At 38.3% G+C, this 27,728-nt stretch overlaps 1 protein-coding gene across 2 annotated transcripts in view; it reads left to right on the top strand.

Annotated features, from left to right (window-relative positions):
* The window catches only part of LOC148017048 (phospholipid-transporting ATPase 1-like), a 64,584-nt gene extending 49,603 nt beyond the window's left edge, over positions 1 to 14,981 (top strand). Inside the window, exon 7 of one of the 2 annotated variants that reach the window (XM_087663417.1) lies at positions 14,005 to 14,981. In XM_087663417.1, coding sequence (XP_087519543.1) covers positions 14,005 to 14,206 — 202 coding nt within the window. In that variant the 3' untranslated portion in view covers positions 14,207 to 14,981. Of the gene's footprint in view, positions 1 to 12,896; positions 13,846 to 14,004 lie in introns of those variants that run through there. The other variant, XM_087663418.1, reaches the window with a different exon arrangement.
* The last annotated feature ends 12,747 nt before the right edge of the window (positions 14,982 to 27,728 follow it).

Here is a 27,728-nt window from a genome sequence, read left to right as displayed (position 1 = left end):
GCTATGAAAGCTCGTTAGTAGCCGCCTCCATTGCGCCCTATGCTGCCCATGCTGCAACTCAAAGTATGCTGCTGTCAAAAACTGCGCCAAATCTACATTTGCAACAATGTTGTGTTGCTAGAACCACAATGTTGTGGTTTGATGTACCAGGATGTTGCGCCATGAGCTAAGGAAGAAGTCTTTAGCAGGAATTAGGAGCAGATATGGCTTCCTTTGCTTATACTAGCTCCTCCAATGGAGGTAGGCCTGAACTAGCTATGGTAAAAAGAAGGATAGGTTGAAGAAATGGAGGTCTCTTGTGCACTTAAGCCAAGATGTGCTTGTAGGAAGCTCACTAGATCAGAGATGGCTCTGATACCATATTGCAATATCAGAGTGACAACATGAGAAGGTGTGCACAAGAGGGAGAGAGAGCTCAAGTACAAGAAGAAGATCTTGCTTAATGAGGTTCACAAGTACAATTGGTACACTTTTTCTATACTTTTGAGAGTGACCTCTAGGTTGCTTAAATAGCCTTTGGATGGCTAGGGTTAGGGTTTTCCCTTGCCCTCCAATCCATTCATACTCATCTACCCTTATCCACCCTTGAATACATAGGGTGCACATGCCTCTCTCTTAATAGGGGGGGGTAGAGAACTTGAAAGTTTGAATGAGATGGAAGGGGGGGAGGGAATATTTTTATAGAAAGGGAGAGTGCCTTAGGGTTTAGGGTTGAGAGAGAGAGAGAGAGAGAGAGAGAGAGAGAGAGAGAGAGTTGAAATTTGAAATTTGAATGGTAGCCCATAGGAGAGGATGGTTGTATAGTGTCATTGTGTGTGTATGAGAGAGAGAGATGAATGAATCATGAGAGAGGGAGAGGGAAGAAGAGAGTTTTTAAACTTGTTAGTTTAAACTTTAAACTTTTCTCTTGAGTCTTTGTGTGAGAGAAAGAAAAGATAGAGAGAGAGAAAAGAATAGAGAAGAGAAAGAGAAAAATAGCGAGAAAGAAAAGAATAGAGATGGAAGAAAGAAAGAAAAGAAAAAGAAGGAAGAAAAGAAAGTGCAGAAAAAAGAAGGAAAAATGGTCACTTTTGTGACCGTTGGTTTACGGGTTTACGTGTGTAGTTGGGCAGGAGGTCAAACGGGTCCCGAACGGGATCGGACAGGACGGATAGAAAATCAGCTCTCTCTCATTTTGGATTTCTCTCACCTTCTCCAATCCATTCTTAGGAGATCTCAACATTTCTCAGCCATTTTGAGCAGATCTCTGTAATATTTTCACACAATAAAAGTTAGTTGGTTAGTTCGAAAGTTAGTTAGTGAATTAATAAGTTAGTAAGATTACTAACTAAAGACTAACTAAGATAAAAACTGACTAGTATTAATAGCTAATAATTTTCATTCAATTAAAAATATATTTAAAAAAATCGAGTGTCATAAATTTGGCATTTTCTCGGATTGATAAGGACCGTAGCCACCCTTTACGAAAAGTACAATGTGAACGGGACTTATGAGCCATATTAATCACTAGTATTAATGTGTATAGTTTGAATGGTCCAAAAATATTAGATTCTTGGGGGAAAAAAAACTATTATATTTTCGATATTATCCTAAAAAGACAGAACTAAAAGTCATTTAAAAGAAAAGACAGGTGATGTTTTAGTTAGTTTTGGAGATTTTATAAAAAGAGAAATAAAGAAAAGTGATTGGCAAAATCGCGCGCACTGCGATCGCAGTCTACAGGCAGTAGACAGTACTTCGAACAAAGAAAAGAAGAAAGAGTGAAGTAAGAACTTTCTAATCAAGTGTCTTGGGGTTTTACCCCCCTTTTGGAGCCAATGCAACCATCAGATTTATGATCTGAGCATCAGATCACTGAGTCTTCTAAGAGCCCCTGTACTCTTGTTCTCAGACTTATCCCCTCCTCTCTAATTCATTATAAATATGAGGGATGGGGAGGCACAAGGGAGCATAAGGAGACCCCGAAAGGCTGCAAGAGAGCGGGAGAGAGAGAGTATACCCCTCCAAGAGATTGTGAGAAAGAGCTTGAGAGAGAGAGAGAGAGAGAGAGAGAGAGAGAGAGAGAGAGAGAAAAGAGTTACCCCGAGAGGCTGCACAATTTTCCTCTATCTCGATCCTCGATTTAACCATCTTCTCTTTCACTCTCCCATCTCAAATCTATTTTACCTTCTAATCTCGAGTCTACTTGTGGACGATGGCCTCTAAGCAAAGAATGTCGCGTGCGGATGACAATCCTACAACTAGCAACAGGGCTTCGGGCGAAGGCATCACTATCAATCCAATTGCGGTACTGGTCGTAAGTAATGTGCTTTCAATTTAATAGATGCTTGTTTTAATGCTCGCAAGAGATGCATTAGGCTCCGTACCTTGTGATGCTAGAATAGGTCATTGAAAAGGATAAATCGCATCTCAAATATTCAAAGATGAAGTTTGTGAAGTGCTTGTATCAAAGGGAGTTAAATTGCACCTAGTTGCTATGTGATGAATCCATGCATAGCATAAGCAACATATGGGACACTATAGTATTGAGCATCGATGAGTCTTTGATTAATCTTTACCGAGGATAATATTTTTTAAAGTTCGCAAATGCATATACACGGTACATACATGGGAGAGATTATGTAAACTTAACATCAATGACATATGACTCCTTGCCTTTGGAGAAATGAATATAAATCCAAGAAAAAATATTGCATAGTAGGGAAATGCTAAAAGATAATTGTCACTTAGAGAAGAGGCATAAATGCTCTTGCTAGATTGATTAATTTGTATTGGAATGATAGGACTTACGTCATGTATAGTATTGGAACCTTTAGCATATGCCTTAGGCTAAAGGAGGTAATATTAAGTAAATTCTACTCTTTGGCCCGAAGGGAGGAGAGTGAATATGCGATGGAATTATTGTCACGTCTATTATTGTATTGTTTGGGAAAATAACAATTAGTTTTGTTGGTTGATTGAACAACACCCTAAATGTTTTTCTTTCAATCAAGGGATTGTTGCATTGTGATTTGGATAAATATTCCAAGGCTTGTGTTGATGGCAAATGAATGGCAAGGGTCTGTAATGACAAGTTGCCATGGGAATAAAGGAATGTTTTTCTAGAAGATGATATTAGGGCTGATTGCTTTGATTGTGCTTGAATTTTAATGAATTAATTAAGGAAGGATATTTTGCATGCGTGGATCATCTCCAAGATCACATCGTGGATTATCCCAAGAGGGCACTGCTCGATTCACAGGCCGATGGTCGAGTGGTGAAAAGGCCAACTACGGAAATGACATCTCACTCCTAGATCGCTTGTGGGCTAGGTGGAGCTCTGGACATCCCTTGCTTGTCCAGAATGGAGTTGGAGATTCCCGTGAGCCCAACGTCTAGGGCATTGTAAGATCCTATTCTAGATAAAGGATGGAAATTTCGATACCATGAGATTTGGACCGGGTACTTCTGTTGGACAGAAGGGATACATAATTCTCCTGTATGGACAGGAGACAAAGATTAACTTAAAGATAAGTTAAGGAACTTGTTTGATAAAAGGACTGCTTGTTTTGTTTTTGTGTATATGTTGTAAATTACGTGAACGAACTTTGTGCCCTAAAAGGCTTAATTAATAAAGCTGATTTTAAATGTCGCACATAAATGTGGTAGGACCTAATTAGACAACTAAAGCTATCGAGGAAAGTGCGGTGGACGTGACTTGGGTCCGTCTTACGGAAGGATGGTTCCGGTTAGCTGGGAACTTTTCTCAAAAGACGTAATAACGAAACTGTGAAGACCTAGAGTCAATTGAGTTAGAATCCCGATTTATGCTGTTTTAGGGGAGCGGAATGGGACTATGCCTTATGGGCAGAGAGGTTGAGCTTCGCATCCCTCTCATTTCCCATTCTCTATGAACCAAGTGCAGCATAAATCTGCTTCGACTCTGTTGTTCCTACTCAAAGTGGGTCATTTGGAGCTCGACGCTAGCTACTTTCTAGAGACTTGGCTGATAGGAAAGAAACCCTGACTTCAGGTCGGTCCTAAGTGGGAATGGCCGGATACTTCCGCTTCGGGGCAGACTCCGGAATACCTAGATCGCAAACCGTGTGACATTCCTTGCGAGTGCCAGGTGGTGCTTTCTAGACTCCCCTCCCGATGGGCTGCTAAGACGTGTCCCACAAGTGATCAAGCGGACACGTTGCAATCTCAACCAAATTTGGTTGACAACAAACATTTCTCTGTTGTAAATCCTAAATTTTTGTAGAAATTAGGGTTCGACGGCCATCTTGGGATTTGTTCCAATGGGTGAAGGCATTGTACACTGAATTCAACACTTGAAATTTGTGTAATTGTCAAGGAATTCGGATGCTGGCCCATTCATTGTAATTTGGGCCAGCATTTGGTCAATTGGTGGTTCTATTTATGCAAGTCCTGGATGAAAAATCAAGGGGCAATTAGCCTGAATTGATTATTGCTACAGCAAAGAGGCTTTTTAAAACAATAAAGGAGATTGTGAATCTCAGATTGTACTCATTTCATTAGCAATTAAGTTAAAGAAATACCGAAAGGGCCCCAGTTTTGGGGCCAATAGGGTGTCCAATGTTCGAGACTATTAAGGTAATTTGTGCATTTCAAGTTATATTATAATGTTGATTGCTATAGTTAAGTGGTTAAATAAGGAATTTTAGCCCTTTTCAAGAAAAAAGGCTGGTTTCATTATACATGCTGTGTTTCCTCAATGCAAACCCTAGCATATTTTCACGCCCCTATTACTATGGATTGCTAAAAAATGAGAGGACGGGCCCCAAATAGCCAAAGTAAGCTTTCCAAATGAGTAATTGGTTGCTTCTTAATCAAATATTATTTTTGATTAAGGGCTTTTTAATAAGTTAGTCATTAATTATAAGTTAGATGCTCATTGGACAAAAACTTAAGCTCACGGCTTGCTTTATGACTGAGGTGCCCTAAGTGAGTTGCTTACTGGGTGAAACTTTCAGTATAACTTATTTCTAAGGTGTAAACTTTTGATTTTGTTTCACATTGCACCTTGTTACTTTTGTCTTGCTCTTGCATCATATAGCTTGTATACTTGTCTAGTGCATGCCAAGTGTCAAATCCTTTCACTGGCAATGCAATGGTCACTATGCAAAGAGCTAGGGGTACCATAATTAAAGTTTATTTTAATTAGAAAACCTTATGAGGCTTAATTAAACCATTCATATCATTTCTCATATTGACACATCTTGCCATTGGGGATGCTTTAGAACCTTCTATCAATTGCTCAACTCAAGAGTGCGCTATGTAATTCGTCATAAGGATAGATGCAGATAATGTTGTATGCGTGAGCCTAGCAAATGTTCTAGGATGCTTTGGGCATGTATTTGATGGAAGAATCTCCAAATCGCACATTGTCTACTGGTATCAGTGAGGTAATGTTTTCCTAGTATGGGAGGGGGCTTCGGAGTCAAAGACTACAATTGTAGGTGGGTTAGGAGCAAGGCGAAGGCGAGGCTTAGATGACAGTATCTAGAAAGTGTAGGTTGAGGATTAGGATTAGAGGTCTCTGTTGGTATAGGAGGTCGCATGATGTCTCTCGTGTCAAATGCAACATCTGTTTTTTGTAGGATATGATTTGATTAGGGCTTAGGGCATCTGCAATCACATTCTCCTTGCCTAGTCTATACTTGATTTCAAAGTCAAATTCTTGCAAGGTCTCAATCCATCGGCGTTGTCTCATATTGAGATTGGGTTGAGTAAAAATCAAATTTAGGCTCTTATGATCAGTGACTAGAGAAAATCTATTATCAAAGTAGATAATGTCTCCATAGTTTAAAGGCATGAATTACAACATGTAATTCTAGATCATGTGTGGCATAGTTTCTTTCTTGAAGCATAGGTTATTGGATGTCCTTCTTGCATAAGCACACAACCCAAAGCAAAAGAGCTTGCGTCAACTATGACTTCGAATTCTTTGCTGAGGTCGGGTAGTCTTAGGATAGGGGCGGTTACCAAACTCTGCTTAAGCTTCTCAAAGCTAGATTGTTCGTTGGACGAATACCAATATGCCTTAACTTTGGAAGAGTAACCTTATAAAAATCAAGAGCTTTGATTTGGGCACGAGCTTACTCGTCTTATCATGAGGAATATATTGTTAAGAGGACTTCTAGGGTTTGTACTGAGGACACGCAGAGTGTACGACCACGACAGAAACACAAAGACACAGACACAGACACAGAAGGCAAAACTCAAACCCTAAACGCAAAACTCAAAACTCAAACCCTAAACACAAAACTCAAAACTCAAACACAAAAACTCAAACACAAACAGAAGAAGGGAGAGAGAGAAGACAACTCTGAAGTGAATGAATGCTGTAAATGAATGTAAGAGTGTACAGTGTGCTCAAGGGCAGAGCAATGTCGGAGTGTGACGTCCACCGAAGACGGATCCCAAGTTTGTGACCACCAGTCGGAGTGTAGGAGTGCTGAATAGTGAATGGAAGTAGGCTGGTCACCAAAATGCAGTAGTCGGGAGACTGGAAATTGGTAAACGCAGCAGTGTACCACCGATCGGGGGCTGGAAACTGTGGACAGTCTATTGTAAATAGCAGGCTGAAACAGTGTCTGAGAGTGTCAGGGTCTGCAATGTTGAAAATGTAGGCTGGCTGACCCTAGAGATGATGGACAATAGGCTGAACAGCAGTCTGGGACAGTTTGGAGCAGTCGCCAACAGCTGAGAGCTGTCGCCTACAGCAATGGACAGGCTGAAGATGATGTGGTTGTAGTCGATGATGGCTGGACAACAGATGGAAGCGGGCTGTAGGCTGGAAATTGGGCGCTAACAGCAGCAGAGGGTGTGGGGCTGGTGTAATCTGCAAACAAGGATGATGGCTGAATGGGGGCATCCTGTCTATTTATAGATGTGGAAGGGCGCCCCAAAAATTAGGGTTTCCACTAAACTTTCTCGTATTGCTCCCCGTTTTAGGGTTTCCATTGAACTCTCTCAAACCGCTCCCCGTTTTAGGGTTTTACTCTAAAAGAGCATTTTTAGTGTGTTTTGGGGCTGTTTAAGAGGCTAATCAGCAAGTAATGCATATTTTAGCTCAACATATATATGTGGGTGTATGGTTCCCATAGACTTGAAGTTGATAAATTATAGGTTGAATGTTGTGTAATGCCATGAAGGGGGTCTTATGAGGAATCACCACAATTAGGCATTGGTTGAGGATGTAGATCAAATTGTTAATAGCCATGAACCATTAGTGCTTAGGGAGCGTTGTTGGGAATAACATTGAGCGTACCATGTTCATGACAATACTCACTACCATTATCACTTCTTAGTGTCTCAATACGGACACTCTTTTGATTTTGCACTAATCACATCAATGTAGAGAAAACATGGAAAGGCTTTAGATTTGGCATTTAGAAAGTATACCCATGTGGAATGTTGAGGTTGGTGCCTTGTACCTATCAATAGTGCCATCATCCTTATGTTTGAGTTTAAAAATCTATCTTGTTTGTGCCAATAGCCTTTTTACCAAGTGGCAAATCAACAAGATCCCATGTAGAGTAAGTGGCAATAGAGTCTAACTCTTCTTACATGGCTTGCATCCAACGTACATCTTGCTAGGCTTTGTCCAAGGAAGTAGGGCCATCATCATCTAACAGTGAGCTCATGAACACATTCTTATCACAAATATCATCTACTTTCGTAAAATTAGCAAAATGTGTGCGCCCCCTTAAAACCCACCCCCCCCCCCCCCCCCCCTTTCCTTGCATTATGTATTGCATGTTTGGCAACCCTTCTAGTTCTTTAGGTAAGGGAGCATCCAATCTACTCTCCTAGAGAGTTTGTAACAACCATCTAGGGACTTTTTAAGCTTCATTTACAACAGCCCTTTCATGCTATACTACATCTTCCATTGCATGAAGCAATCCAAGATCAAGTGCTTATTGTTCGGGATTGGTGTAGCAACAACTTGCTGAAATAAGTCTATTTGGCCATTTACAACAAGCTTGGACCTCAAAGAAAGTAGTAAAGACCCTCAAATACATCACCTATGTCATAGGTGGCTGGCATCTCAAACTGATCATGTGAAAATGTTGCATTTTCAATGAAGATAACATCTTGACTGACAAATACTTTCTTTGTGCGTGGATCATACAAACGATAGCCTTTGCTCTTCAAACTGTAGTTAACAAAAATACATTTTATTGCTTTGTCATCGAGCTTTCCATGAAGCTTCTTCGGGACATGTGTGTAGGCTATGCATCCAAACACCGGAAAGTAATCAACTTTGGGTTTCTTTCCATGCCAAGTCTCAAATGGTGGGATCATCTCGAGTGCTTTTGTGGGTGCACAATTTAAGATATGATTTGCACACAGAAGGCCCCTCAAGCCAAAACTTGCATGACAACTCTTTGCTCTTAAGCATACAAGTCATTTCCACAAGTGTTCGATTTTTCCTTTTAGTAATGATAGGAGATATAGACAAAAGATTCTTTGTCACACCATACACAAAGAAAACATTGAGAACCATAAAATTTGAACCATTTGCAGCAGTAATCAAGACTAACCCGATGCCACATACATCATAATTGCTGCTCTTTGCAATTTAACACACTTCTCTACAGGGGCTTAATGCAAATATGTAAAGAGACACTTCTTGGAAGTGATATGCCTAGATGCTCCATTGCCAAAATACCATGTATGCTGTGTTTCAGTAGCATTAAATGTTGAATCAACCATCGAAGAATCAAAACTGCATGTTGAAAATGCATAATCCTCCTCCGCAAAATTGGGTGTAGTATCACCATTAGAAGATTTGCTAGTTGGTGTGTCTTGGACAGATGAATCAACGTCTTTCTTCTTTTCTTTGGCCAATTCCATCCTATTTTTATGAATATAATGATTGGGTTTCTTGTAGTAGTGGCATTTCCCCTTTTTCTTTGTCTTCTTTGTCTCATGGGCAGCCTTGTTCGTTCACTATCCCAAATCAGCCTTTTGCTAATTTCTACAAATTGCTTCACTTTGCCCTTGCCCTTGTATTTAGAGAGTATGACAACATGTCTTGACCTCACACACACCCACAGACCCACATCCACACCCATAGCCACAGCCAGAGCCACACACCACCACAACCACCACCACTACCACAAAATAAACAAAGAAGAGATAAATTGAGCGAGGTGTGGAAACCAAGATAAGGCTTAAGGAGTGAGTTTAGATTGACATTCACCTTTTCTGCATCCACATTAATCTTATCAGTGTTTAGCAGCTATTCATGGATATCCTTCAAGTGTGTGAGGTGATCAGTCATGCTGTCACCCTCATCCATATGTTCGTTAGCCAATTTTCTCCATAAGTAGGAGATTTTGGCTTCATTACGAGTTGCAAACATGCACTTCAAAATATCCCCTGTGACTTTAGGGATCTTGCATGACCGTATATGAGGTATGATGGCTCTCTTAACTGACAAGTATTGTGACAAAGAGAGTGTATCTTCCGAGTCCTGTCTTTTTTGATCTATTGTAGGAGGAGCAAGGGCAGCAACTAGAGTAATAGGACCAACTAGTTGTCCTCTAGTACCATGCTGAGGTGTTTGAGAGCAAGCTCACCTGGTCTCGATAAAATCACATGTAACATAATTCCGGAGATCCTTTGCAACGAGATGATGGCGCACCATAAACTGCATCAAGGATAGTTGGTGCCATCTAACTTTTCCTCCTGAGTGAGAACTCCCAAAATGTTGCTATGATCTCGGGTTTGGTGATTTGACATTGCTACAATTAATGCACAAATTGCAACCAAACACTTCCAAATTGAAGTGCAAAATGTACTCACACGAGTATTGAGATCCTAACACGAGATAGATTATGCAATCACTAGACTATCCAAAACTGTCTCAAAGTAACATTTGCCTACAAATGCCTTGAAAAGCATGTCCAAACTGCTTAGAACAGAAGCACACAGCTGTACCTTGAAATCTGACATACACAAGAATATAATGCTGCGGTAACACCCGTTCCTTGTCTTGGAATGCGTGTAGGCCAAAAGCCCCAAAATTTCTTCTCAAAAATTTTAAGTAATTGAGGAAATTTATACTTTTCAGTCCGAAACGGGTGGCATATGTCACGGGGATGTAAAATTTTTGGATGCTTTGCCTATGCTAGATTAGTTTAATAATCTAATGTGCAATGTTGAGATGCACTAGTGTTGTGTAACAAGCAGGACCTCGAGGAAAGAGTGGGAGCCAAAGATAAAAGTTGTAACAAGTTATGTCACTCGGGTTCTAGGTGAATGTTGTCAATTTGGTCCTATGATAATTAATTGGCCTATAAGTGTAAGTGGTGACACTAGGGATTAGGCAATAATTAATTATTTAATACTTGTCTGTGGGTCAGTGAAGGCTTGGGACTACTTGGGGTTGCAAATGGCCTCGCATTAATTAAATGGCTGAAATTGCTGGAAAATGAAAAAGGAAGGTTGCAATTTGACAAAAATTCCCATGCAAGAGGGGAGAAGGGTGTTTGGGGCTGGTAAAGTCTTATTTACAAGGGGAGAGGAAGAAGAGGCTGGTAATCAGTTTTCCCAGCTGTGGAGAACCTTCTTAGGCGATAGCAGCAAACACCTTCTTGGAGGTAGGTGACAGCATTAGTGACCTCTCGAGCAGTTGGCGACAGTTATTTTTGGCCTTTTGGGCAGCAAGTGACAGCTTGGGACTGATTTGAATAGGGCACTAGCCATTTTTTAGGGTTTATTGTGAAGAAACTATGAAATTTCTCCCTCTACAGCATTCTCTCACCTTCTCCAACCTATGCTCCAATATTCTTAGCCATTCTCAGCCATTTGGAGCAAATCTCAGCCTGATTTGGTGGACAACAAAGGAATTTCTACTGTAAATCCTAGTTCATAGTAGAACTTAGGGTTTAGCGGCCACTTGGGATTGGTGGTAGCAATCAAAGGCATTGAAGACTGAAATCAGTAGCTGGAATTCGAGGAATTGTCAGAGATTTTAGATGCCAGTCCATCCCAATTGATTGGGGCAGCATTTGGCCAGCCAAGGTTCAAATTAAGACAAGTCCTGGGCGAAATTCAAGGGGTAAATTGATCAAAAGGATTGCTGATCATTTATGATAGCAAGAGGCATTTGGATCAGCAGAGATTAAAGAATCTCGGTTGTACTCCATCCAATTGCAATATATGATAAGGAAATACCACAAGGGGCACCAACTTTGGGACCAATAGGGTGTCCAATGTCCAAGATTGTATGGTGAAGTTTGTATTTTTCAGCTTTGTGAATTTGTTTATTAAATTATTATTGTAATTAAGTGCTTAATCAGGTCACACCCTTTCCAAGGAAGGTTGGTTTTAGTGCACTTGTGAACAGAGCTACAGATGTGGCAGGGCACATAGGTTTGGGCAAAGCTGCTAGCAGAGTAGTAGCTGGCTGAGCTGGTGAGGTTGTTGAACAAAGGCATCGTGGGTGGTGGCTGCGTTGTTGGACATGTGGCTGGAGCCATAAATCTGTTGGTAATGGAGCTGAAGCAACTTTTCCTCCTGTCCTTGGTAGATAGTGGTTGACTTTTTCACTTGGGCTAAGAGCTCGTGGCAACAAGACCTTGGCGGAGTGGCATCAGTTGACGATGGCTATTTGAAATCCGTGTATAGAAGCTGCTCTGATACCAACCGTGAGAAATGGCACCAGCTATGGAGGAGAGAGAAAAAGAAACAATTTTAGTATGTGAGCTGAAGCAAAAGAGTAGAGTGTACTTGCTGAATTGAAAAGATGGTTGAAAGTACAACTGACGTTTAGGTCAAAGGTTGACTTGACTAGCCTTCCACCAACTAACTAGAGTTATGGTTATTTACTCTAGAGCCTATTGTCACTACTTTAATGTCCTATGACACTGTATATACACCCTACATTGACATTTTAATAAGTGTCTACACCACACAAATTAGATTGGGTATTGCCCAAAACTGACAAATTCTAACAGAGGAACCAACGAAAGTTTGTGGGCTTGCGCATGGGACACAAACACTAACTTTATGGGATTTTGAGTTTTGGGGCTGTTTAAAATGAGCTAATGAGGGTATTAATGTTAATGCACCTTTTGTAGATTAACAAGGTTGGTGCAAGTATCATACAAAAAGATGTAAAGTGCATAGTCAGTGCAAAGGTTTTCTTCATAATATGGCTTGTTTTTGTGGAGACCCTTGTACTATAAGGCAAGTCTTGTATTGATCTAAAGTTCCATCAGCTTATAGTTTAGTGTGAAATATCCATTTGGTCCCAATGACCTTGCGGCCGAGATGCTCAACCAAGTTTCAGGTTTCATTTCTGGCAATGCTTTTTAGCTTCTTGTCCATTCTTGATTGCCACCATTTTGTTGGGCTCAATAATCAATGTAGATCCTACATGTGCCATCCTTCTTTCAAACAAGAAGAATTAGTGAATAAAATAGTGAGCTACTTGGCCTAATTAGCCCATGTTCACTCGCTTTCTGATTGTTTCTTGCTGAGGGTTGCTTGTATAGTATGTACTATGATGCTATATTAGGTGGAGAGTTGCCTTGAAAGACATACTTTCTGATTTTTTCTTACCAAGGGTGGCTCACAGAGTATGATGCCATGTTAGATGGAGAGTTGCTCGAAAGAACATCTATATGGTGGTCTTTTGGCCTTTGTGGAGGAAGTTGATAAGGAAGATTCCAAAAAACAATCTCTATACTTTTCCAAGGGTTTAAATTGCTCTTCGTTTTGACATTCATATCATCAACATAAAGCAAACAATATTGAGCACTATCTTTAATTGCTCTAGATACTTGCATATAGCTTACCTTAGGTATGGTGATATTTATTCCAGCTTGGGTTTTGTACTTCTTGCTTTTGTTCATAAGTTTACCTTATGATTGAAGGGCATAGCAAGAATCACATCACAACAATCAAGGTCTACGATGCGAAAGGTGTCTGTACAAGGACGAAATGTTCTCTTCAATCACCACGAGACAGCCCTCAGCCAATTTCCGCTCTGTTTGGCTAGAAATCGAGCTCAAAGATGGAAAATATTCTCATGTCCACCGAAAAGTGAATCATTGTTTAGCTTTTTCCATGCATCCAAAATGACCTAAAAACCACCTTCAAATATTCCTTACACATGTTACAAAAAATGTTACAATATGTAATTATTGAGGCTCATAGATATTGAAACAACAAGAGGCCCTCATTGGTCTGAAAAAAGCCCCTTATCAATCTTACTTTTCATCTTTTACACCTGTAGACCTGCCTATTGTGGGTGCTCTTTGTATCTTTTGAAATATGAATTTTCTCTCAAGGGAACCTCTACATTCCTACACCAGTGGATTGTGTAGAGGAAGATAAACTTGATTTCTCAGACTATGAGATATTCAGGTCCCATTTTTTCACCTTCATGATACAAGAAGTGACCACATGGGGTCAAACAAAGTTGTCATAGCTGAAAGTAGCCTCTGTGGATGTTGGTTTTAGATGTCAGAGACAGTTGTGATGCCTGCAGGTAAGCTTTCCAAACAGATGTTGATTGTGAAGTTAAGAGACAGATGGGTTACTTTGGTTCATTGTTTACAAGGAGGTATGTGTACTTCTGTGATTATCACCTGGCTGACATTTTGCCTTACCCAGATCTTTCCCATTTCTTCTTTGTTTTGCTTTGTTTCCATTATCCTTAAAGTCTTCTAAAATGAATGAAAGTAATTACTACATACTCTGCATATGGATGTATGAATTCAGTGTTAACATGTTCTGCATGCTTTTAGCCTCATACACAGACTTGAAAGATCTTACTAAGTTCCTTTCTTGTCTGTATTCTTCATGGTCTCTTGCATGTGATGGGGAGCAAGGGAGTGGAGGGGTGGGGTGGAGAGAAGAGGTTGGAAAGGGAAGAAGTGGGAGGGTGCGAGAAAGGGAAAAGGGAGAGGGAAATCCCACTAATGGATGTAAATAAGGTAGTTTGCCCAATTATGCTAACACTCTGATTTTACTTCACAGGGTCGTGTATAAGATGGTAACTTCATTCAGTTACTGGTATGATATTATCTTGATTGTTGTTCTATCTCTACTGCCTCGATTTTGTGTCAAAGTTGTGGCGCAAAGAATCTGGCCTTCTGATGTACAAATTATCAGAGAGACAGAGCTTAAACATAAACGTAAAGGATCTGAAACTGTGTCACCAACTTCCGAGGTTGGTTGAATCTGGGGATGGCTTTGCCTCATGAGGTGGGTGAATTGCAGAGGGGCTTTTTAAAGGCCGCTGGTATGCTCACTGCTGGAAGTTTCTAGTGGCATACAGCATTTGATCTGGAGTGCTGTACCATGAGCATTTTAAACTCAGAAGATCTCTGCACAGAAGAAATGCAAATTTTCCTCTTCACACGAGCAGTTTGGGAATCCAATCTGCCCTTTGTACCATATCTTGTGTATTGAAAATCTGGAATCCATCTATTCATCTCTCATTGTTCAATTAGAATTCCTGTAGCAATAAATATAAGTTGCCAAAATGGTTCAAAGAATTCTATAGCAGATTCAGGGCTTTAAAAATAGATAAAGCTCACTGATTTTCAAGGGTTACATTATTTCTGAAAAGCACATATATTTTGCTCAATGCCATGCAGAGCAATTATTCCTTTAAAAACACGTATAATTTGTTCAAGAGTGTGCAGGTGGATGGCATACTGGCAGTTAGCATTGATGGTTCAATTCTGTTTCATACCTGCAACTTATGCGAACAATGTCATGTGGGACAAACGTAGATGTTACCAAAGTTTTGTTGAAATTATCAGCTGATTTGCATAATTTTTAGTCATTTGTGACATATCATGTACAATAACACTTTCCTTGTTCAAGGGAGCATACAAATTTTTTGTTTTCGTAAAATCATTGATCTGAATTATATCAATGAAAATAAGTGTGGTAGGCCACAAAATAGTGAAGCTGTGGTAAAAAACATCATATTTCTCCTGATTGATGTAATGGAAGGCGAGAGAGTCATACGGAGACTGCTGCAAAGATCCTCTAAAGAAACTGGTGGTGGATCTTTGAAGAATGCATGATCAGGAGATTTTAAGTAACCTGAGCAGCCTAGAGTCTTGTCCAGATAAAGGATGGATCTTTGAAGGACTCATGATTGAAGTTATAGGTGGATCTTTGAAGGCGGACTGCAGATTAATGAGATTTCTAAGTAGCCTAGAGTGTTGTCTAAATAAAGACTCTTTGCAGATCTGAGGCCCTGAACAAGATAATATCAAAGACAAGAAGCATGGGTAATTCTTCTCACTCAAGCAAGCGACTTGTTGGAAAAATACTTTACCAGACCATGACATAGGAGGTACTTTTACTTGCTGTGCAATTTATTAATGCCAAGCCCTTTCTATTCTCTTGTTTTACTAGCCAAGTTATTATATGCAGAACTTCATTTGTATGATTGTTAATCTACCACCTTGGCAATAGAGACATACCTTCTTTGTAGGAAGACTTCTCCTACAGCTGCAAACTAGTGTTCTTTTGAAGACTCCAGAAAAATTAACATAGACAGCTGCTACTTAATAGTCAAGTGGCCTACGTTTTGCACTTATCATGGCATAACATATCCCTTTGATCATTCATAGGGAAAATGACCAGGAAATAAGCTTCGGAGGCTCCAATGTAGGGTTAATCGGTGTTTGGTTTGATGCCTACTTCACAACTACATGAATTTGCCACTTTGGGGAGGGGTTAGATGCATCAAAGCATATCATTTGCTCATGAAAATACACGTATACTTGTGACTCACTAGTGCACACTTTTTTTCTTTTGGAGTGAAACCATTGTTCATTGCTCAAAAAGAAAAAATGTACAAGAAAATGGGCTTCATTATAAAGTCTATTGAATGCTTTTAGAAATTGTTGTAAAGCACATCCAAGATAGAAGCATGCAAATCACCGATATGGCATCAATCATGTGATGGTTGCTGTTGTGAAATGCTAAAATGAGCAATTATCCACAAAAGTATTTTTAGTTTTTTGAGTATGAGTATTGCACAAAGCCCAATATCCGACCCAACAAAATAACGAGGGAATGTTTAGAGATCGCTCTAGAAAACCTCCCAAACAATCAAAAGAACTTTTAAAATCTTTGAGTTGGAAATGAGGCATGCAAATGTTGAAAAAGTCCAAGTATACATTTAAAGACCAAAGTTTTGCATGTAAGGAAGGATAACAAGAGGAGACGTCTCTCATAAATGTTTATCCCATGGGAAATACTCAAATGATGCATCTCCAACAAGCAATTCGTTTTTCCAAATTGTATGTGTGATTTTCACTAGATTTTTTTTTTCAAATTTTACATAGATTTGAATTATCCAAGAGCCTTAAAGCATTGCCATGCTATGCATATCAGTCCAACGTGGAGATAAACAATTTGATGTATACCTTCATGGACATTTGTTTCAAAGAGACATGACATCTTGGGGTACTATATTTTAGACTCCAATCCACCATCTTGTCGTTTTCAACCTTAGGGCACCAACAAAAAAGGCTACAATGATTTTTCTCTGCATGGGCTTGTTGCCTACCAAGTGCATGATTGCAACATGCAACCAGAAAGGATAACATGTGATTCTTTTGATCAACATGGTCATCGATGTATCTATTTCTCACATTTGTGAAATTATAGTTTTTTATGGACACTTGAATTGCCGATGGTTCTCTAAATGCATACTTTCTTTTGCAGAGTTACCCTATGAAGGTGGCATGCTTGACCATTCAATGTGAGATGACACTAGCTTCCCATCTTCTATTAAATAAGTAGATTAAGGACAAGCTAGAAATTTCCCCCTTAAAGGGATTGAATACCACTTCCAATGTTTTGCAATGCAATGCCCACATGCTTCAATTTTCATATTAACACATGATTGCCAACATAGCCTAAGGTTATTTTTGCTACAAGAAAGTAGCCAACAATGTAGCTCTCTTGACTAACACATGAAAGTGAGCATTAAGTATACGAAGACCCTTGTATCTTGGGAATGCATATAAAGGCCACCTTACATAGTTGTAAAGACTTGCAAGTAGGAGTCGTCTTCCACATAAGCTCCATTGCTGAAGACAAACTCCTCAATATCCTTACACGTCCACATTTGGTGCTGCAAATAAAATTGCATATAGGTCACAATAATAAATTGAACCATTCGAGGCTTTACATGCAATAGCCAAGTTAAGGGCTTCTAATATTGCACTTCTTTTTCTCATGTTTCTACTTCATTTGTTGCTTGATTCTTACATTCCGCCCCATTGGATAGCCCAAATGCCTAACAACATCACGTGGCTAACTTACAGCCAAGTCAAAAGCAAATAAGTGTCCATCAAAATTGGACATCTTGAATAAAGGATCATCATCATAGGCTTAACATTGTATGTGAAATAAAATCCCGATTCCCAACACTAGAGTATCGAATGCTCTTGCATGACACATCCTTAATATTGTCATTTATTTGCTTTTTAGGCAGAAAAACCGTATTTGCCTCGGATGCAGTCCTTCGTCCTTCAATTTTGTGAAGGCTCTGAGATCGCTGATTGGACGCCGTGCAATGAGATATGGCGAAGGGATGGATGTTGCTTCGAGGGATACCCACAAATGATCCAACCTGCTGTTTGCTTGATCTCATGTTTTGCGTTTTTCTTTTTTCCTCTCTTGCGCTTTTTTGAGTTATGTGAGTATTGCAATCTTTTCATCTTCCATATACACACACAATTGGTCTTCTGTGGTGATTTACAGAAACACCTGCGATCTGCAGTACTGTCACACACTTGTGTGAAATAAAAAAGAGGCGTATCTACATTCTACATTTTGAGTTTTGTGAAGTTTTGCGTTTTAAGCTTTTCTTTTTTGGGTCTTCGTGTTTGTCTATCCTATTGTGTTTCTTCTTCCCTACAATTCTGCAAAATCTTCTCTTTCTTATTCTTTTTGTTCCCTCTTCCATAAACCAATCCTCCTCCTAACCTAGCTGTGCACATTTTGAAGTATGCGAGATGTGAGTGGGGATGGCCGATCAATCCAATCACGCTCCAGCCTCTTAATTTTTCACATGATAGGAGCGTGAGAGTCTCAGCAACCTGCACCATCCTTGGTCCTAGCAATGCTTGCCAGTAAAACTCACAAGAGTTGGGACATTGGATAGACTTCTATTCTTTTAAAAGCTACAACTCACAAGCTTGGCAATAATCTCTCACATTGTTTTCTCAACATTCTACTGTGGCAAACCATGTATCCTCCTCTCTATCCCAAGAAAGCAAGAACACAAGACTATCTTCGAGGTATAGTAAACTCACCTATCTTACCATTACATTTGAGTTGTAGTCCAACATCTTGAAGGCTCAAAGTTGGTTCCACAGCCCAAGATACGCAATCCAATATTGTTGATCCTTTACATCCACCACACCAAGCACACCAACAATGGGAGAATAAGATACAGAAGAAGACGAAGAGAAAGAAGATGGAGAAGTGCTTACCCTCGCCAGATCTCTCACTCTCTTGCAGTCTCACAATCTCACACACAATTTTATACTCAAACCTTACTATTGATGGAAGAAGAAGATGATGTATAGCTTTACTCTCTCTCTCTCTCTCTCTCTCTCTCTCTCTCTCTCTACCCCCAAAACCTACATATATTAAGCCCAATTTGAGGGGAAACACACACACACACACACACGCACGCACACGCACGCACGCACACATCCCCTTCAATAACCAATTAAATAATACTAGATAGGAAGCCTCAAAATAACAAGTTCAAGTATCTTCTAAAGATGTAATCAAGCTATCGTATATCTCACTTACACACACACACACACACACACACACACAAGGGAGAGGGGGGGGGGGGGGGGGGGGAGGGGGAACTAGAATGAAGGCTTGTAATAATCATGGATTTTTAAGGATTTCTAAAGCTATTGAAATGCAAATACAAATACACAAAGGAAGGCCATTAAAGGAAATTTTGGCCAATGCAGAATCTTTTAGAGTAATAGGAAGGGGTCCCATATAAAGCATGATTCAATGGACTATAGAATTCAATGCAAAAGCCAAAGAAAGGGCCATAGAAATACAAGAATGCGACAAAAGACATGTTCAAAAGATGTCTAGGAGTACTCATGGGATAAACAACCACATAGAACTTTGAACCTCTACTACCTCAATGCCACATAGAGAATCCAAAAACATCTCTTAAGAGCAAGAAAAGTGCAAAATACAAAATAGGATTCATAACCATCAATTAAGAGTCATAATCATCAAATTAAGCAAGTTGTGATTACGAATACTACAACCCACTTAAGGCAAATGAAAATGAGCCCATAATATGCCCAACACAACTAAGGATTAGGTTAGTTTCCAAGAGGGATTTTTTAGTGCACGCACAAATTAATGAAGATACAAAGTATAACATATTGCCATACAATGTCTAGAACAAACTAGGATAACTAGATCTCATGCCTACTATTGATGCTCAAATCTAACACTTTGGGGGCCCACTATACTTTCTATAAGGCAAATGAAAAGTCAAAATGATGTTGGGAATGGATAAGATAGAGACAAGCTATCAAGTTGACTACAAGGCTAGCATAATACACTTGACCTTCTCTATAACTATATTCATTTCCAAGCCAAACCCCATAGGTTGCAAAGGCCAAGAAATAGATCCAAGAAAGGACAAATCAATTCTAGTTCAAATGCTTTAGCAAAAAAAAAGACAAATTAGTTTATGGCATCATTATAAAGAGCTCAACAAATGAATCAAAACTAGTTCATCAAGTCACATCACTACCCCAAGTAAATGCCAAGCCTAATTAGGAGCAAAGACATACAAAGCCCAGGAACACTAAATCTCAGTATAAGTAGTGGAAGAAGAAAAAGTAACCACAAAAGAAGCAACACAACTATAAAGAAGAAATCCTAAAGGATGGAATAGGCAACACATTGGGTTTTCAATTACTTATTGCACACTCAAGGATATTACAAACTAAACTACTTCATTTGGCCACCTCTGACCAAGGCAAAAACACCAAGAATGATCACTCCAATACCCAATGTGATAATGCCTAAATCAAAAGCAAAAAAGTCTCCTGACCCATGATCCACTATAACCTCTAAGATGGTTACAACAAAACCAATAGGGACACAAAATTTTGAGTAAACATGTCAAAGATTCCTCAAAGTTAGAAGTGGAGAAGGAATAAACAATATCTGACTATCAAACGACCAAATGTATAGCCCCTGATAATAGGTGATAAAATCAAGAAACTAGCACTCAAGAAGTCTAAGCTAGCAACAATAATGAAGGAAACATCAACTGTAACAATAAAGACGGTTGAGCTAGCATACTCAAAATAGGAGCAACCCTGGACTATTGCTAACACTACAATGAAGGACAAAGCCAAAAGGAAAAAGAACAAGAATAAACATGAACCATTAATTGGCACATTCCTTACTATAAATAACAAACTTTGATAATCTTAACTATATCTAAACACCTAATAGGATTAATTTCCAACTATCAAAAAAATAAAATGCTTAAAAATCTAGCTTAAAGTTGAGATTTCCTACAACTGAGTGCTACCAAAAGATTAACATCATTATGACTTACTTGCATGTGGCCATTATATTATGGATCTAAGAAGAGAGGATAATGAAACCATGGTAGAGATAATAGATACAATGAATGTCTTATGGAAGGATCAAGACCACATCTTTAGTAGACACAAGCATATAGCTAAGGAGTTCACAAAGACCCTCAATGAACCTGTAGCTAGGAAAATGTGCCTCATCATCTCTCATCAAACTAGCATTCTTAGAGCTAATGAAGAGAAGATTTGGGCATTAGAAGTAAAGACCAAATCCGATACCCCATACTTACTTGAGACTAACTCAAAATGTAGAGTCAATTGATTGACCAATGCAAAGTAAAGAAGCCCATAAAAGGACTAAACATAACATTGCATGCATAACACGTAACTTTCTTAGTGATTGCAACACCATGCAAAATCTCTCAAATTCTAAACTATTGTATCATCCGCTTATAAGAAAATGTAACAATTTTGCAATGGATGAAGCTTTAAGGCACTCAGGAAAATGAATGAACGGGCTTGTCGATTGCTTTAGCCCTCGATCACAACTACTAGCGAGCAAGTCCAACCATTGCAATACCCTATCATCATGCAACTCAAGGAAAACTCATAAAGGCCTATCAACTCAACAAAACCTACAAATTCTTCAAGCAATAGGTACCTTGACAAACCACCTCCTGTAAAGTTGAGTTTCTCAAAGCAAGGTAGCTCAATGCTTCTTCAATCAGCTCAAAGATCTTCACTAGGATCACCCTTAGTAATCTTGCTTTTTCTTCACTAATAATACCATCGTTAAGCTTTACTGATTCATTGTCCACTTGATTGTCGTCCTCTTATGTATACTCAAGTGCATGAAATTCATTTGAGAGCCAAAAATATAATCCTTATCAACCTTAACTTTAAATCCCATATAAGCAAGGATGAAATCTTGATATGATTATATATGGTATATGGAAAAAAGAACAAAACAGAAGTAAAAGGAGAGGACAAAAAACACACACACACACACACTCTCTCTCTCTCTCTTATAACATCACACCTAAGAGGTCTCAAGTTAGACATATTTGATGATGTGGCTGATCAACCCCATCTCTAACCCCCCAACCCTATTTCCCTAACCCCATACGTACTTAGGGCAGATCAAAGGCAAGGAATACCTATAAGCCCTTGCTTCCCTAGCATTAGAACCGGCTTTTTAAGTCACTTGCACCTTTCTTGCTTACAAGTCCATTCACCCACCCTAGTGCTAAGGAATGAAGTTGGAAGTAGCAAGGTATAAAAGGCACTTTAAAATGAGAGGATTCTTTATAGCCAAATAATATCTTACATTAGGGGAGTTTTGAGGTCTCGAAAATGCCTTTTAGGAGATAGAAAGAGAGTTCTCTAGACCAATAGGAGTGAAGCCTCTGTAACGGAACTTCTATTTTTAAAAAGGCAAAAAATTATTTTACAAAAAGATACATATATAATAATATTACGAATTTGTATTATCAATATCTATTTTTAGCCTCTTATATTCGTGATTATGACATTCTTTGCATTAATGATACACAATCCTAGTCACTTTTATTTAATGATATGTCTAAATTAATGATAATGAAATTGTTTACTCTAAATTCAAATTAGTAAAAAGCTTGGCACATATTTTTTCCCTCCTTTCTTTTGTCCCTCTCGTGTTTTTTCCTCCTTTGTGGTAGCCTAGTCCTGTGTGTGTGTGTGTGTGTGTGTACTATAAAGACAGAAATTTGACCTTCAACAAGGTGTCCAAGCTCCCAAATCACATCCATATCAGTGTTTAACTCATTCCAAAAAGATGGAAGATGGATTCCTACAATAATTAGCAAAGGCTGTCGGATCACCATGCAACAAGCAAAACGTGGGAACATGCAAAGATATGAGAGCTCGTTCATCTCTGCTTGGAAGGGTAGAATCCGATATTTCAAGCTTGGATAAATAAGAATAGCATAAAAGATGTTCTGGTGCAACATGTGTTTATGTATAGAGAGCTATATTTGGAACCTGAAATTTCAAATCTTCCAATGCATAAACCAAATTGTAAGGATTTTATTCTTAAAGTCTTTCTTTTCTTGAACTTGGTTTAAGGTTTTCCATTATAACATTTATTCATTTGTCTTGTAGATGTCTATCTCTCTAATCTTGAGCAATGGCAACGGTCGAGTCTATTGTTGATGTGATACATGGCTTGATTGGAGAAGAGATATACAAAGGTAGAAAGAAGATAGAGCTTGCAGAGAATGGAATATCCTTCTATGACCATTCTTATATTGTTCCCATGCAATGTAACGAGTGGGGATCAATATCCCCCCATCCTTTGCCAGATTTTTCAAGCTTTGAGTGGTCTTTGCCAAGTCCAACTACTAGTGATGAGGGCTATAGATGTAAAATATTTTCTGAAATACAGAGAGCATTAAAACCTAGTATCTCAAGTAGGCTAAGAAAATTTACTTTGTTCATGCCTATCAATATATTTGTTGACTTCTTTTCTAATGCTGAGATAAGAAAACTTAGATGTATATCTACTTTCACTTCCTGATTAATAAATATTTGTAACATGTTTTTTTTTACAGATATCAATGAGGAGAGAAAAGAATATACAATGCAAGGATATTGAAGAAAAGATCTTTGTACTATCAATATAAAATACATGTACAAATTTTTGTCAGTCATCTCCATGACTTATACACAAGGGCTTACAATCTAAGGCAAAGCTACTTTTTTTGAGAACTTTTCTTAGGAGAAGGGACATCCTTTCTGGGAGTCCTTTTGCCTATCTTTGATGCTTTGGTTGCCTTGGGTGTTGAAGGCATAGCTTCACTTGTTGTAGTTACATGCACCTCATGCCCTTCAATGTCCAAGCCCCCACTATTGCCCATTCGTGTCGGTTGTATACAATTGGCCATTATGTACTTCATGAGCTTTGCCCTTATATACCAAACGTGCTCACTTGTATAGCAATCCCTTGTAAATTGTCATACATTTGTAAGAAAATATTTTTAGTTCATTGTTATTTTTTACAATGGACTATTTTGCAATAAAACTCTATCTTAAAGTTTAGTATGTTTCACATTGCCTTTATAAGTTTATCATCTTTGAGATAAATAAACCGAATCAATATTCTAGCATTTACAATTACTCTCCAGCCGCGAGTAACTATCATCTTGATGAGGACATTGCAATCAACAATATAAAGTAAAACTATGAAACTTGTTTATGGTAGTTTTTAGAATAAATTTTCTTAGTATGTTCCAACCGTATTAATCAAGACCTTGCTATAACTTGTCTATATTGCATTGTTACAAGTAAGTCAGAAGGCATGGGAGACCTTTTCTCTAGCACTTCAATCAATCTTTTACAACTCTGTACCAAAAAGGTAATAAAATTTAGAGTTATTACAAAGGAAAGATCAAAATATTTAGAGTACCTGCAACAAAAAGATCAAAATATCAAGGAGACCCTAGATTATATAACTTATAACTTGGCATTTCCATGGCTTCCTTTTATAGAATTGATGAGGAAACATTACCTCTCCACACAGTCTATTCCAATTAGGCTCCAATGAGAACTGAAAATAAAAATATTTCAATAATCTAGTAAAACAAGATCTTATAAAATCTAACAAAATATCAAATTACTTTTCATTGTATGGAATTAGAAGAAGCTCAAAAGATTCAAAGTCAATTAAATTGAACCAATGGTCAAAAGCACTTGCATCAAGCTCACTCCTCATATAGTATGAGATAGATGGATCAAGAACCTCAATCTTTTGTTGTATATCAAAGGGGAGCTCATGCATTACACACCTAGCAAAGGAATGGAGATAGTAAGCATCAACATGAAAGTCTATTGCTAGAAAAATATGGTGAGTAAAAACAACTTTTGGTGTACTATACCTCATCCTAGCAAGAAGAATCAAGTCATTTACTTCTCTCACTTTATTCTTGAGAATTTGAACACAATTAGAGTCTAAAAATACCATATCACATCTTTTATTAATATCACTAGGTAAAAAGCAACAAACATTGAAGCCCTTAGGGTCATCCCTTTCAAGAAGGGTAGATAACTCCTCTTCAAAAGATGGGAGTTGTCTTTTATACTCCCTCCATTTATCTCCATGCTCTATTGTGGCCTTTTCCTCTTTCTTATGTTGTCTTGTGTCCTTTACATGCGTAACATCTTCAACCTTCAGACCACAATCATTTTTCTTCTTTCTATGTATGGAGGCACATTTAAAATATTGAAAGCCTTCACATCAAAAAGAGGGATTGGCTCAATGATCTTTGAAAACTGGTATCTCAATCTCCTAAGAATTATCATGTCTTTATTCATAAACGTTATGTGCATGAGCAGCACAGATATAAGAATCTTGGAAAAACTAAAAAATCCTTCGTAGCCTCTTGAATACAGTTGAGACGTACCTCAGTCCATCTAAAACTATGCAGACTATGCTTGTCACAAATTCCTCTGACAAGCCTCTGAAAAGACAGCTTTCGAATTGCATTATTCAGAGCCTTCATTGCACTTCTAATCTCCTTAAGGCACCTCACATACTGTGAGAACCTTCCTCTTGGTTTTGATTTCCTTGTAAGTTTGGAAGGCTTGGAGGACTGATGGATCTTTGAAGCAAGACCTCTAGGATCAACTTTTTGCTTTCTTGTAGCGGTCTTAGTTCTAGCCATCTGTAACATCCAAAAAAACAAATAATATAAACAAATTAGGAAAGATCTCCAAATCTCTCATATCAATTTACCTACAATCACTAAGTGCAAGCAAACGCTAATCACATAGTCTAAATCCAATTTCAATAAAACAATGCACAAGACGTATGAAACACGAGGAGGCCCTTTTGACCAGGGAACTTAACACCATATCGTGTTTCATACGACACAAGGGAAACAATGTAGGCCTAAGTCATATGAAATGCGAGGAGGTCTCACATGGAAAAGAGAACATAACACCAATCGTGTTTCATACGTCACAACAGAAACAATACAGGTCTTAGTCGTATGAAACATAATGAGGCCTCGCATGGACAAGAGAAACCTAACATCCATCATGTTTCATACATGAAGAACAATATGTGGTATCCAATTACTTAAAAGCTCTTAGTCGTATGAAACAATACAGGTCTTAGTCGTATGAAACACAATGAGGCCTCGCATGGACAAGAGAAACCTAACATCCATCGTGTTTCATACATGAAGAACAACATGTGGTATCCAATTACTTAAAAGCTCCATGATTGGATGTTAATACTTCTCTCTTGTAAATGTCCTCAAAAAGCTATAAGATTCAAAAATGACATACAAGCATTCAACACATCTATTCTACAAGGGATCTTCACCTAGGACCTTCTAGCAACATTTTCCATCTCACTATCAGGTAGTAAAATTTATATTTCAGGGAATTTATATTTGAAGTTTTATTGTTCCACTAAGCTTTTAGACTACTTTTTGGGCAGCAATATTTACCCTAACCATCTCCATCCTTCTTCATTGATTTTTTTTAAATTTTGACTTTATAATATATGTTGTTCCAACATACACACATGCATTTGAAAGATTCAAAGAGATTCTTTCACTTCAACTCATTTATTTACTTGAAGCTTAAAGTTAAAGGTCATAGAGGATATTCAAAGTTATATAACCTGCATATGCATGTGCATGACGTATAAAACACCCATCGTCACAATAGAAACAATGCAAGCCTTAGTCATATGAAACGCGAAGAGGCCTCATATGGACAAGAGAAACCTAGCACCCATCGCGTTTCATATGTTTGGCATTTTTGGGGATGATTTGGTAGGACCGTTCAAGTGATTCATAGCTTACTTATATTTTGGCAAAAAAACCTACATTCTTGAGGGTTCGGTGCGTATGCTGGGCGATGAAACCTTCTTTAGTAGCCTTGTGCAAAAGAATGATTTTGTACTACGATCAAATTAGCGTTGTGTTGGGTGTGGTTGAGCATAGAGAGGGCTTTATCTTCGAAAAACTCTTTTGTGGTTCAGAAATCGGGTTTATAAGGAGGTTGGTTCACACGTGTGGTTGTTCTAATGCGTAGTTAATTTCACACGTGTGACTGCAGACCATTTTGCCTAGGAAGTTGTGCCACGTGTCACTTACTTTTTCGACATGATAGTGCTTTTATGACTCAAATTTTTAAGTTTTTACCATTTTCTTTTTCATTTTAAGTGCACCTCTTCCGAATTCATGTAGCGTACTTTTTTATCAAACATACGGTGATCGTTGGCATATATATATATATATATATATATATGAACACTCAAGTTCAAGTTTTGGTTACTATTTATTTCATGTATCTTATCTTGTCTTCAACCAGCTATTTATCTTGTAAGCATCACAAGTCAAACCAAGCATATTCTTATAAGAAACCATTCATTCTCAAGAGTAAGGCTTGCAAATATCAGGTATTACACTTTTCTTAATATTTTTCTCTACAATCTTGAATTTCAAGGCATTAAAGATATTAGTTGGTTTAAGAGGAGAAAGATACATCAGGGACTTAGAAATTCTATAATGGTTTCTTTTTTCCTATCAATATTAGTCTGGTACACATGTTAAACAATGGGGTTTTGATGTTCTTGGCGCATTGTTTTGTTCAAATTTTTCAGATGTATAAAACACGAATTCGTCAAGTTTTTTGTATAGGTGACGTGTGAAATGCGATTTTGTGAACTGCGAGGCGGTCTGAATCATTGTTTTTACATTTCATGAGTCGTGAATGTTAAAAAAAGTTTGATCAATAAGACTTGGAATTTCATGCTTTCTTTGTTGCATAAAGTTTTAATTCATTTCATTCATCTTGTATTTCTTAATATCTTACATAACAAACACGTTAAATTTGTCAAATTACAAAAGCAGTGAGTGCCTAATAGGTTTTGACTAAATTTTTTTAGCAATCTTTCTTAGTGTACTAGATATGAGAAAATGTGGATTTGTATATTATGCCCCTAATTTTTATTTTTTGTTTTTTGGATTTTCCTTTGTGAGTAATTAGGATGACGAAAAGGAAGTTGTCTTTAGAGGGAATGGAGGAGAAGGATCCAGAGGATACATGTGATGAAAAGTTGTTTGA

The sequence above is a fragment of the Lygodium microphyllum genome, chromosome 22 (assembly GCF_053477565.2).
Source record: "Lygodium microphyllum isolate KBCC chromosome 22, Lygodium_microphyllum_v1.1.10, whole genome shotgun sequence".
Lineage (NCBI taxonomy): Eukaryota > Viridiplantae > Streptophyta > Polypodiopsida > Schizaeales > Lygodiaceae > Lygodium > Lygodium microphyllum.
This window is presented reverse-complemented; position numbering and strand designations above follow the sequence as displayed.